Here is a 12,680-nt window from a genome sequence, read left to right on the forward strand (position 1 = left end):
CCCGCTTCCCTGCTTACACTCTTTTGTCCTGTGAACCCTTAAAAAAAACCTCTTTTTTGTTTTTTCTGCATACGCTGATCTCTCAACAAAATTGATCAACTTCTCCCGACAGGAGTCAGGGCATAAGGAGGACCCTCTTATCTCGACGGAAACAAATTGGATTCATAATGACAACTGGATATTTTTGCTGTTTGGTTGGTGAATTCTGGATTGTCTATAAATTTGGGTGGATGTTTCGAAACTCGACAACACTCAGACTGAATTTGGGGAGCTGCAGCAGGGAGCTGGAGCAGGCTGTTATCAGGACAGTGAACTTTCTGGCAGCACCCATGAACGGTGGAAATAATCTTGGAGAAGCTGTGAGCTCGACTTTTGGCGTAAAGGATCAATTCGGCTGTTTTGGAGTTCCATTAGAGGAATATATACCAGCGAGACTTTAAAAAGGCAGAAACAGCAATTCACGAGTTCTGTCTGACCCAAACTGTGGCCTTGACGCCGGACTTATCTCAACTCCTTCTGGAATGTTTTGAAAACAACAAAGATGCTTTGACTGTCTCCTCACCATTCCCTTCCCCAAGGCCGTGGACATGTGACAGAACCTCAACTGAGCTGATGATGAATGTCACCTCTTATCTGGACAATGGCTGAGAGGGGGGGCTCTGGACTATGCTACGACTTTCCCTTAAATATTCAATGTCTTCACCGGCCTATATGTACATGTATAACGTCTGTTTATGTTGCTTTGCTGTGGTAGGTTTTTGATGCCTCAAATCGTGCCCTGTCTAGGACACGGCGTGAGAGATCTTTTTTTTATACTGTCTCTCCTCATGTTTTCTTCCCTTTTCTCATCTAAGCAAATTATTATTCTGAATAAGAAGGCCGCGCTATTTATAGCCGCAGATTTGTGCACTCTGCCCATCTTTTGGACGACTGTACGTACATATTCACGTTGTATCTCGGTGCAATGCCAATAAAGTTTATTCTGATTCTAACATTTTAAGTTAACACAAAAGCAAAGAAGATCTATGATTCACCGTGGCGTTAGCTAGATATGATCAGCTCTACTGATGACTGCTTGTTAGGTTTTGAAACTGGTATAATTAGTCCTGTTATGAGCTTTTTCCCACTGAATCAGACATCCATTGTTGATCCTGCCTTGTACTTTGGTTAATGCTGCCTAGTATTCTCATAACATGTTTTAACTTGAGCATGCTCATCCTGCCATGGGTGCCTTCGTAGTAGCACACATTGATATTGCACAGGTTTCTTTTGCCATTGGGACAGTTCATCCACTAGATAACTAACTATGTATGCACTGAGATCCTAAATGTCTGTGAAACCCAAGAAATATCTCTTGAGCCAATTACTGAGTAAAGTGTTTCCAATAGGCGCTCTCTCGGGGACTCTACTCCTGTGATGTATGAACTCTGATGCAACATTGAGCAGCTTCTGTCAAATTTTGCCAGCTCCTTTTAATCACTGATTTAAAAGTGGTCTCATAACAGGGCTCTGAAGCTATTACATGCTATGGTGTATCACAAGATTTATGCCGTATTCGTATTACAGAGCACACTTTAGACATTTGTTTCTTGACATGAATTTGAAGTTTTAGATTAACAACTGCAGGTTCACTGCAGTGTTGCATCATCCTTTCTTACATTGCTTATTGATGCAGTTCTCTGGATTTCTTGTGCTTATAGAAAGCACAGGTTGCCTTACAGTTTCCACTTGCCCCTTTTTGATATTCCCTCTCATGTTTTCTTGCAGCAGCTTTATCGACTAATGCCTTCTGCAGTTTCTGCTTGTTCCCCTAGATGTTTGCTTCTTGTGTTGTAAAAAAAAACACATTCCAGTTTTGTTATTTATAAATAACTACTGTGTATTGCAGATGATGTATGTTAGTTGTTGTTACTCTAAGCTTAAAGGTATGTATTCTCCCTTGAACTGATTAATGCTGTCCCTACCTAACTTGGTTCCAGACATCTGGAGCAGATAAATGAGAAAATGCTTTACATTTACGTGACTGAGTCATAGTATTTTTTTAGGGATTCACGATGTTGGATTTTCGTCCGATATGCCAATATCTTCAAATTTATTTGGCCGATAACCGATACCAATACCGACATTTTTCCCCTTAGACCTACTTACAGAGATGGCATAGCTTTCTCTGCTGTGGAATTAAAATGCTACATTATTCTGCAGGGTCTTTGTCAGTTTGGCCTGCTACTAAATGCAGATGCCAAAAAGGGGCTGAAAATGGTGTAACACTTCAACTTGGATTATGTTTAATGTCAAATTTATTCATGACATTTACTCTCTCTAACACAATGACAACAATCGAACAGTGCAAATTTGTGAATTGTCACAAATCTAAACTCAACCTGTTCACAAGCAACAAGTGAAAAGCACATAAGTAGTAGTGCTTTAATATATATACTTGTACTTGGCTGTTTCTTAAATTAAAAACTAACTTAAAACAGAAGCCTTTTATATTGGTGAGTTTTTTTAATGGAATTATTATATTTAACTATCGCTAATATCGGCCGATACCATGCCGATAATATTGTGCATCCCTAATTTGTTTATTTAATTTTATTAATATGGCTCTCTTCAGTACAATCCTTTTGGCAGCTTTACTCTTATATTTAGATGATGTATTTTAGAAGATAACATAAAACCTCACATGTAAGTTATTGTATTTTGGACAGATGCATTAACAACAAAAAAGTGACAATTTATGGTAAATTCATGTTTAGATCTGTATTATAATGTCTTGGTAAAAAGTTTTGTTAAAATCGGGTTTATAATAGTACATATAAGTAATATTGATAATAATAATAAGTGTATTATTGAGCCAGTATTGTTTTTCCAGTATTAGCATAATGAGATAAAACTCCTCCTTCTACCTGCCTTTCAAAGTGTGTCAGCTCCTTCTGGTACGACTGTAATTGGTAAAAATATCTCAGGAGTATTTCTCTTTTCCTCTTCTCATCTCTGTCCCTCACCTTCCTTTTAAAATCAGCCTTATTCAGTCACAAAAAGTTCTGCTTTCACTAAGTTCACTCTCATTCCATTGGCTCATTTGAAGGTCGTAAAGTGGTGAAAAGTCATCCTAATATTCTGTCATCTGTTCTGTGTCGACTGAGGTGGATGAAATCTTTGTCTCAGCTTGTTTGCGGAGATTATATGTGGCTTTAAAGAGGCTAGAAATCTATTGTATAAAATTTGTTTGTAGTAACCAGAGTTGTTGGTTTTTGCAAATGCTTTGTAGTCACTGAAGGGTTGCTAACCTCAGCTCCAAAAACTCTGCTTCAACTGACTTTCGTCTTGTTTTCTCCTCCTTTCAGGTGGTTGCATATCATTATTGCCAGGCGGATAACACGTACACCTGCCTGGTGCCAGAATTTGTACACAGTATCGCAGCCTTGCTGTGCAGAGCACATCAGCTCTCTGCGTACCGAGAGCTGCTGCTGAAGGAGCCCCACCTCCAGAGCATGCTCAGTCTGCGCTCCTGTGTCCAAGACCCCATGGCTGCTTTCCGAAGAGGGGTCCTGGAACCACTGGCTAACCTTCGTAAAGGTAAAAAGAAAAACATCTAGTTTATTTTCAAGTCATTTAGCTTGTTGACATTCTGGATTTAGCTCTTAAAAACTGTGAATTGTTCAGTTAGCCTTTGGAAACCCTTGCAGCTGTGTCTTGGAGTCAACACTATTGTGTTGTGCAAATTTAGATAGGTTTCCAAAAATTCTGTAAAGTAAGAGTAGGAATGCTTTCACATACGTAAGTTGTTGTTTTTTGTCCTTTTCCAAAAGTCAAAGTGAGCCAGTAAAAGAAAAATCTAAAATATTTGGTGTGATGACCCTTTTCCTTCAAAACAGCATCAGTTCTTAAAATGTATACTTGTACTATGTCAGTCATTTTAAAAAGTTGTATTCAGGAGTATCATTGACTTTTTACACCTGACAGGTGCTGATGGTCATCATTTTCATAGTCATTAGGTTGAACAAAGACAGCTGTAGGAGACCTAAAACTGCCAAACTCTGCTACTTGTTGCGACATGGAAAAAAGTTTCATGTCACAGATCAGACACCTTGGCAAGACTGAACACAGCAATAAGAGACAAAGTATTTGATCTAAATCAAGCAACGATTCCAGAACAGACTCAGGCTTCAAGATGTGCTGTTTCAGCTCTTTTGAAGAGAGACAAAGAAATGGCAAAGTTGAGAAAGCTTAGTTGTAAGACACATGTTTTACTACGCTTTGAAATCAAAATCTTTAGCATTATCATCAGCACAGAGTTGGCAGGAACCCGTGAGACACAGGTACACCCATCAACTGTCTGGGGAATCATACCAGATATGGTCTTCATCAAAGAAGTATAGCTCAAAAAAACAAGTGTGGAAACAAGTGGCACAACTATATACAAAAATATAAGAATGCGTAATTAAAGACCATAAAGAGTTTCTGGGGGTGGAATATTGCATGATAGAGGTTTCATGTAAGATTGGGGCTGCATTTCTTCAAATGAAGCAGAACTGAGGTTTGGTCAAGATTCATGGTGCTCTTCGTGCTGAGAAGCAGATATCTGTCATGCAATACCATCAAAAAATGGCCCCAAACAGCAAGCGTCATTAAGAATTGTATTCATAGTAAAGAAGGGCACAGAATCCTGGAAGTGATGGTATAGTCAGCACTGAGCTTTGACATCAACACTGAGTAGAGTTGTATTTGGGTTCAAAAAATCTGACCCGACCCGGCCCCAGCCAGTAGCCATCATTTCCGAACCCCACCCGATCCAACGAATTAACAGTAATTACAGGTCTGAACCTGAACACCCTCCCCCCAGACATTTTTAATTAAGATTTGACTGCTGGTCGGCGGACGCGTGTGACTGAATAAAGAGGGCAGAAGATCGGAACTGAGGGGGTGTTTGTCATTTCATGGTGGTCAAAGCGCATCCTTCCCCTGCTTCTGCCTGCATTCAGCATTATTCAGACATGGACCCTGCGCTGACATGTCAGATATTTTGTGATCTCGCCTGTCTGGGTATTCGGCCGCGCACGTCCGCTGAGTGCAGCGACTGAATGAACGTCCATTTGGGCGATGGATCTCTGGCAGTACTCCATCTGAAGCTTAAATTAACTTTTTACCTCTTTCAAGGCCAGTCAGTGCGCGGTGAAATGGCCGCGTGTGGCATGGCAAGCCATGTTGCCATATAATTGGATCATGAGCCGCGACACAATCAAAGGCCCGACCCGGCCCGCACATTAAGCACATTATTATGGACCAACCCGGTCCGAATCCAGGTTGGGCTCCGGGTTCAGGTTAGAAATGACATCGCTAACACTGAGTGTCTAGGATCACAGGAAGAGGCAGAAGGATTTGAGTCGGTCTGTATCCACAGAAATCTGTGGTTTGTTCTTCAAGATGCTCGGAACAATCTACCTGCTGTTTCTTGAAAAATTGTTTACAAAAATACCTAGAATTGATGCTGTTTTAAAGACAAAGTGTTCACACCAAATATTGATTGAGATTTCTGTTTATTCATTTTGAGGCGCTGGTCAGAATTTATACATAAAAGCTTACTTTAATCCTTCTTCCACATTATGTAACCTTTACAAGATAGCAACAGGGGGTGATTTTTATTCCCTCCTACCTTGTGTACAGTACATTACTCCTCCAAGTACATCTCCTCTTACTAAAAGTATTATTACATGTTCAGTGTTAAATTTTACAACCTAAAGCTCCTCTATGAATTTTCACCAGTAGATATTTTAGTTAATATTAGCTTGAGCTTCATCTCCCTGTTGTTTTTATGTTTACAGAGAGGAAAATTTCAGAGGATGACCACATCATTTTGATAGATGGGCTGAACGAAGCAGAGTTTCATAAACCTGATTATGGAGACACCATTGCCTCTTTCATCACTAAGATCATTACCAAGTTCCCTCCCTGGCTTAAGTTGGTGGTCACTGTCCGGGTCAACTTGTTGGTAAGCAAGATAAATCGTTATTTAAAAAAAAAAAAAAAAAGGACTGTGTTGAGTTGTGCCAGAAAGGCTTGTTTTAAAATAGAGTTTTTTACACAAGTTCTAAACAACCTTGATAGATAACAGTTAGTAGTATGTGAGCGTAAATCCCCTCAATATAACTGTTGGAACATAGAAAAAAGAAAACTTGTGTGATCTGCTGTCACTTCTCAAGATGCTCTATGACATCAGACTGTCAATTTTCATACACGTGAGACTTCCTGTCGAAAAAGTCTGGCATATCCAGGAATATTCATGAAGAACTTGGCAGACAGTGACCCCGGACCCCGTACTGCAAGGCAGGAAAGAGCAGCCAACTGACTTTGAGCCGACTAACTTGATGACCCTCGGTGAAACACCTACAAAGATCTTCCAAGGCTGTGTCGAGCTCTCCCTCTGGCTTCAGACGAGGTTTTGGCAAGCCTGGTGAGCCAAGCGACAACCGACGGAGTCTTGGATAATGGCGTGGTAGCTGACTGACATCCAGAGTGGAGGTTATTAATGTTCAGGCAGAAGCCAAGCATCAACTTCTGTCCATCAATATGCAGCATGAATTCAAGCCATTTATTTGAATTCTCCACTCTATTTAGAGTTCTGTTAATGGAAAGGATCACTCGCTGTGATAAATCAATACGTCCGATCATTTGCATTCATTTTGTGTTAATATTTTAATTAGGGATCCTCTGATGAACACGTTGAAGCAGTTATTCATTATGAAAACAGAATATTTGTTACAGCCCCAGAACTTGTTTGCGTTCTTGCTTTTGTTGCTTGATAGACTAATATTTGGTTTATCTGCAAGGTGTTGCTTACGCTTCATTTGTCTTATGGATTATGATCTCAGCACATTCACTCATCCTGTCTGTGCCTGTGTGCAAACTATGAGCCTGTTTGCTGTACCTTGTCATGATGTGGAACAGAGAAGTGTTATCTCACAGAGGCAATGTTTCTCCTGCCTCAGACAGGCAGAGGATTGCAGGATTAAGGTGCATTGATTCCTCCAGCCCCCAAGACACGGACTGAAATGTGAGCTTTGGCTAAGACCTCTGCTTGCCTGCTAGCCACCATCACATCCATCCCCTGCCTTTTAATACTCATTTTTACCGTCTTGTCTTTTTCGTAGCCACACTTTTAACTGTAAAAAAATGTCTGTTTTGGCCTGATAGCTCAGCGAGCTTTGCTTCCTGCTGCGCAAAGACTCCTCTGGTAATAAATGTGCACAAGCAGAATTTACGTCAACAGCTCAGATTGCAAAGACAACTTTTGACGTGGACTTTTTGCAAAAAATACACTTTTGCAGAAAGAGCTATTTGAACAGTTTAAATACAATGATATTTTTATTGTTTTATAGATGGTTTATTTAAAATTAGAGAGATATTAAAGGCCTAGCATAACTTGAATGAATGCACGTCATCTGCCACCTTTCAGGCCAGAGATTTAAACTAAGATTGTCTTGATTTTGTTTAAATCTTGACAAAAAATGTTATGTGCAATGTTGCACAATTTGTTAGCTCTCAAAGTATGTGTTGTGAATTATTCTCAACTATTACCACACCAATTTTTAGCTCATTGTCTATAAAATTGACTGAGTTATGGCTGTTTTTGTGTTGGCTAATAACCGTTAGCTGTGGCAGCCATCTTGAATTGGGTTGACTCCAGAGCTTAATCTGGTTTTGCAAGTGTTACAGACAAACAAACACAAGTCAAAGGGCAAAATCTTGGTTGCCTTCACAAGTGGGCAATAATTAAGCAGAAATTTTGCCCAAATGTTCTTTATCGCTGAATGTCTCTACTTTTTTCTTCTCAGGAGATCACCAGCCTTCTGCCCTTTTCTAAAATCTCCCTGGATGACTTTTCTGACAACAAGGACATAAGCATTGACCTGAATGCATACATCCAGCATCGCATCAACAACAGCAAGGATATTATGAACAATATCAGCCTGAACGGCAAGGCCGACCCTGGCACCGTGAGCAAGCTCAGCAGCCACCTGATCTCACGCAGCCAGGGCTCCTACCTGTACCTCAAACTCACCTTAGATCTGTTTGAGAAAGGCCACCTGGTGATCAAAAGCTCCAGCTACAAAGTGGTGCCCGTGTCGCTGGCTGAACTGTACCAGCTACAGTGCAATATGAAGTTCATGACCAACTCGGCTTTCGAGCGCTCCCTGCCCATCCTCAATGTGGCTCTGGCCTCACTGCACCCCATGACCGACGAGCAGCTGTTTCAGGCCATCAACGCTGGCTTCGTCCAGGGCGAGCTGCCGTGGGAGGACTTTCAGCAGCGCCTGGAGTTGCTCTCTGGTTTTCTCATCAAACGACGGGACAAGACGCGCATGTTCTGCCACCCCTCCTTCAGAGAGTGGTTGGTGTGGAGAGCTGATGGAGAAAGCACAGATTTCCTCTGTGACCCCAGGTCAGTCCTTTGCTCTATGAGCAAAGATAATCCACTCTTTGAAACGTGGGCTTCTGTTGTACATGATAAGCTTGTAAAGCATCAGGGATCATGCAGCGTGCAAACACACCCCTTAGTCAGTCAATTAGTCAATTAATTAGTCAGTTAAAGGTGCTTCTTCCAGTTTTTTAACAGTTAACAATGGTGTACCACAAGGCTCAGTCTTAGGACACACCCTCTTCACAATCTACATAGGTAATGTAGGTCAGATCATCCCTGATGCATCCTTAGATTTTTATGCTGATGATACCGACCATTACACCCTGTATTCACTGGTTAACTGGACATCATTAACTTCACGCAGACTCTCTCACTGTTACATTTTCATCTTTAAATCACTTGGTCTGCTGCCTTCATACACCTCCTCCTACATATCACTGTGAGTGCAGCTACAGCGTGCACTCTCAGGACATTATTACCTGCAGTGTTCCCTCAGTGCGGACTGAACTAGGCTAAAGGACCTTCTCCTACTCTGCTCCTGTTTTCTGGAATATCTTGCAAAAAGATTTGAAGCTATCAACTTTGACCTCTCTAAGTGACTTTAAACAGCTAAGTTCCTGGCAAAACCCAACACAGACATGTTCCTGTTTTTAGTATTTTACATCACTTTACTTATCTAGCTGTTTTTTTTTGTTGTTTTTTTTACATTTTCTTGCATTCATTTTTCCCAATTTATATGCTTTCTTTTATGATTGTCTGCTGTTGTCTTTGTTGTCATCACTCTTTGTTCAAATCAGGTCTCTTGTAAATGAGTCCTCGACGCTCAATGAGACTGACCTGTATGAATAAAGGTTGAATGAAAGTCTACAGCAGATTACAGTTAAGGGTTTGTCGATAATTTAGCTGCAATAAAAATAAAGCATTCTGGAGTTTGGATGGGAATTCAACCCTTGATGTCAAAATGAAAGATGACAGCACACACTTATGTACAAAACAAATGTTTAATGAGTTTTTATTTCACAATATGACTTCCAATTAACTGTTGGTGGCATTTGCTTTTTGTGGCTGTTGCTGTTTTGCACGCAGGGGAGGGAGTGTGTATAAAGAATAAGTTGAATCAATATACACAGCACGACACCCACTTCTGACTCAGCGAGGTAATTGTGTTTGAGATGCAGCAGGTACACCAATAATCCTGACAATGTCTTATTGTGCACGGTGTTAAAAGCAATTTGCAACAACGCCCCTTTACAACTGCATTGCTGCGCACAGAGTATATGAAAATATGTTTTAATTAAATCAAAAACACAGTTTTTGTCTTATTGCATTTCTGAAACTGTGACTTTGACATTGTACATGCTGTCATAAAGAAGCTATAAAATATGTCACTTATTCTTGGGCTGTTCTTGCTCTCTGAGACAGACTGTTTCAAATGTCTGAAGAATTTGAAAATCCAGACTTGCAACTTTCATACATACTTAATAAGCTGAATGATGTCAGTTTGACTGTCTCCCAACCCCTTCCACATACCTCTACTCACATATTGATGTCTGTAAATGAATCAGCGCCAAGATTCATATTCTGCTCATTCACAACCTTCCAACTTCATTAAAAACAAAAAGCTCATACATTCTGGCACAAACAGGGAGAATTGTAACCAGATCAAAGCGAGCTGCAGTCATGCATGTCCTTTTAATGAATTTCGGCTTTAATTGGTGCCAGAGCGAAGAAGTAAATGACTGGTTTATTCTGTATAATTTTGTTTTCTTATTAATTACATTTTTCACCATCTTTTCTGTGGATCACTGCACATCATTCACACTGGCTCAGAATCAAGAGGTTCTCCATGACGCAGCCAAGTTGGCCTTTATTACCAGAATGATTAGTGCTTTCATGTTGTATGATGCAGATGAACGGTCTTTCCTAGTTTTAACTGCATGTTTTTTTTTTGTCTGTCTGGTTTCTAACTCAGGAGTGGCCACGCTTTCATGGCCTTCATGTTGTCTCGCCAAGAAGGGAAACTGAATCGTCAGCAGACCATGGAGCTGGGGCACCACATCCTGAAGGCCCACATATTCAAGGTGCAGCTACTGAGCTGGCATTCATTTTAAAAGTCCCATCTTCTGGGGAAAACTTTTTTAAAAGTCAAATTTTAAAATGTTGAGAAAGCCTTGACAGCTCAGTGTTATTGCTGTTAAATTCAGGTGTTTGCATGTTTTTGTTCATCTGCAGGGACTGAGTAAGAAAACAGGTGTGTCGTCCAGTGTGCTTCAGGCTTTGTGGATCAGCTGCAGTGCTGATGGACTCTCTGCAGCCTTGGCTTCCCTGAGGAACCTCTACACACCTAATGTCAAGGTGAGCACGCTCTTTGTGTTGTTTTGTTCTGCGTCTATGTAAAAGAGAGGTGGAAGAATGAGCTCAGCATCTGATTAATAGATTCAAAGGATGGTTTTTTTTATTAATTAAGGCCACTTAAAGTAAAATAATGTTATGTATTTATTTATTAATTGTCAGATCAAGCAAGCAATTATTACTCATTGTATCTTATTTTCAGTGCCTGTATCTATTTTTCTTCCTGCAATAAAGCATCTGTCACTGCTTAAAATCATGTCCAGACATTTACCGGTCATTTCTCAATTCAATTCAGTTTATTTATATAGCGCCAAGTCACAACAGACGTCATCTCAGGGCACTGAACAGAAACATTCAAATAGAAAAAATAATAAGTTAACATTAATTATCTGAGGAGCAGACTGCTTTAAGTTTAACTCCATCACAGAACTCTCATCTCGAGCAAGTACAAAGGCGACAGTGGAAAGGAAAAACTCCCTCATGAGGAAGAAACCTTTAGCAGAACCACGCTCAGGACAAGCGTCCATCTGCTTCGACTGGCTGGGTTTGAGAGGAACAGATACACAATGGCAGGTCAAGAATCACATGTTACGACAGAAATAATAGCAAATGAAAACTATTCAATTTTAGCGATTCGTTTAAAAAATGAGGTCAAAATGAGGTTTGTTCTCCTGTAGTCTAAGCCCGTGGCAGCATAACAATCCAACACTAACTAAAGGATTTATCAAAAAGGAAAGTCTTAAAACTGGACAATGTGTCAGCCTCATGGACAGAAACTGGAAGTTTGTTCCACTGGAGAGGAGCCTGATAACTGAAATATCTTCCTCCCATTAACTCTAGGAACTACAAGTAAGCCTGCAGTCTGAGAGCAAGTGCTCTGTTAGGAAAATATGGACAATAAGATCTCAAATATAAGATGGAGCTAGGTTGTTGAGGGCTTTGTAGGTTAGAAGTAAGATTTTGAATTCAGTTCTGGATTTGACAGGGAGCCAATGGAGAGAAGCTAAAACTGGAGAGATATGATCTCTCCCACTAACTCCAGTTAAGACTCTGGCAGCAGCATTTTGGATCAACTGAAGTTATTTTAAAGAAGTATTTGGACGTCCAGATAACAAACCATTGCAATAGTCCAGTCTAGACGTGACACGTGCATGAACCAGTTTTAATGCATCACTTTTAGATGAGATGTTTTTCTCTGTCCCAAACGATGTCAGTAGATGTTAGTCACATATTCCAATTTTTTTTTTTTTTATAAGCAACGTGGAAAATTAAAAATGTTATAATGAAATTGGAAAACATGAAGAAAACTGAAACCAAAGACCAGTTCAAGATATATTGGGAGCAGAAAATAATACAAAAAAGCTCTGCTTCCATGTTGGTAATATTTATTCAGAGAGTCACTTAAGACTCATCGCTGTTAATAATCTGTCACTTTTGGAGCTCCGTACAAAAGGGCTCAGTAAATACCAACCACCCTATTTTCTTCACTAATTAGGCTAACGCTGGTTGTAGAGTTCATTAAGCTGCTAACAAAGAACAACTGCGTGTGCACGTTGTGTTTTCAGGGGGAATAAATGATCGGCCTTTTCTGGAAAGTCTATTTCATCAAAGTTATGTATTCTGGCTCACGACAAAATTGGTTTTCTTTGCCATTAAGGTTCTGGTTTCAGCGAGGCTCCATCATTTGTCCGATGTGAATTATTGGACTTTCTCATAGAATCACTCAAAGAGACGTTTGCACAACGACCTTGTTGTTGTCCTTTGATAATTGATTCTACACACAATTTCCCCTCCTGTTGCAGAATTCTCATTTAGCGGTACAGTTTTGTTTGATAAGTTGTTTATTATTGATTTGGTCCTGATTGGAGAGTAAAGCAAACTTGATAATTGCGTTCAGTATTTGTAT

General features: G+C 40.1%; 1 protein-coding gene across 1 annotated transcript in view; it reads left to right on the plus strand.

Annotated features, from left to right (window-relative positions):
• The window catches only part of tanc1b (tetratricopeptide repeat, ankyrin repeat and coiled-coil containing 1b), a 57,241-nt gene that overhangs the window by 27,365 nt on the left and 17,196 nt on the right, over positions 1–12,680 (plus strand). The window contains exons 8-12 of the mRNA XM_037686150.1: positions 3,348–3,579; positions 5,826–5,992; positions 7,836–8,443; positions 10,395–10,503; positions 10,655–10,777. Coding sequence (XP_037542078.1) covers positions 3,348–3,579; positions 5,826–5,992; positions 7,836–8,443; positions 10,395–10,503; positions 10,655–10,777 — 1,239 coding nt within the window. The remainder of the gene's footprint in view (positions 1–3,347; positions 3,580–5,825; positions 5,993–7,835; positions 8,444–10,394; positions 10,504–10,654; positions 10,778–12,680) is intronic.

Source organism: Nematolebias whitei, chromosome 13 (genome assembly GCF_014905685.2).
Source record: "Nematolebias whitei isolate Nwh7 chromosome 13, NemWhi1, whole genome shotgun sequence".
Taxonomy (NCBI): domain Eukaryota; kingdom Metazoa; phylum Chordata; class Actinopteri; order Cyprinodontiformes; family Rivulidae; genus Nematolebias; species Nematolebias whitei.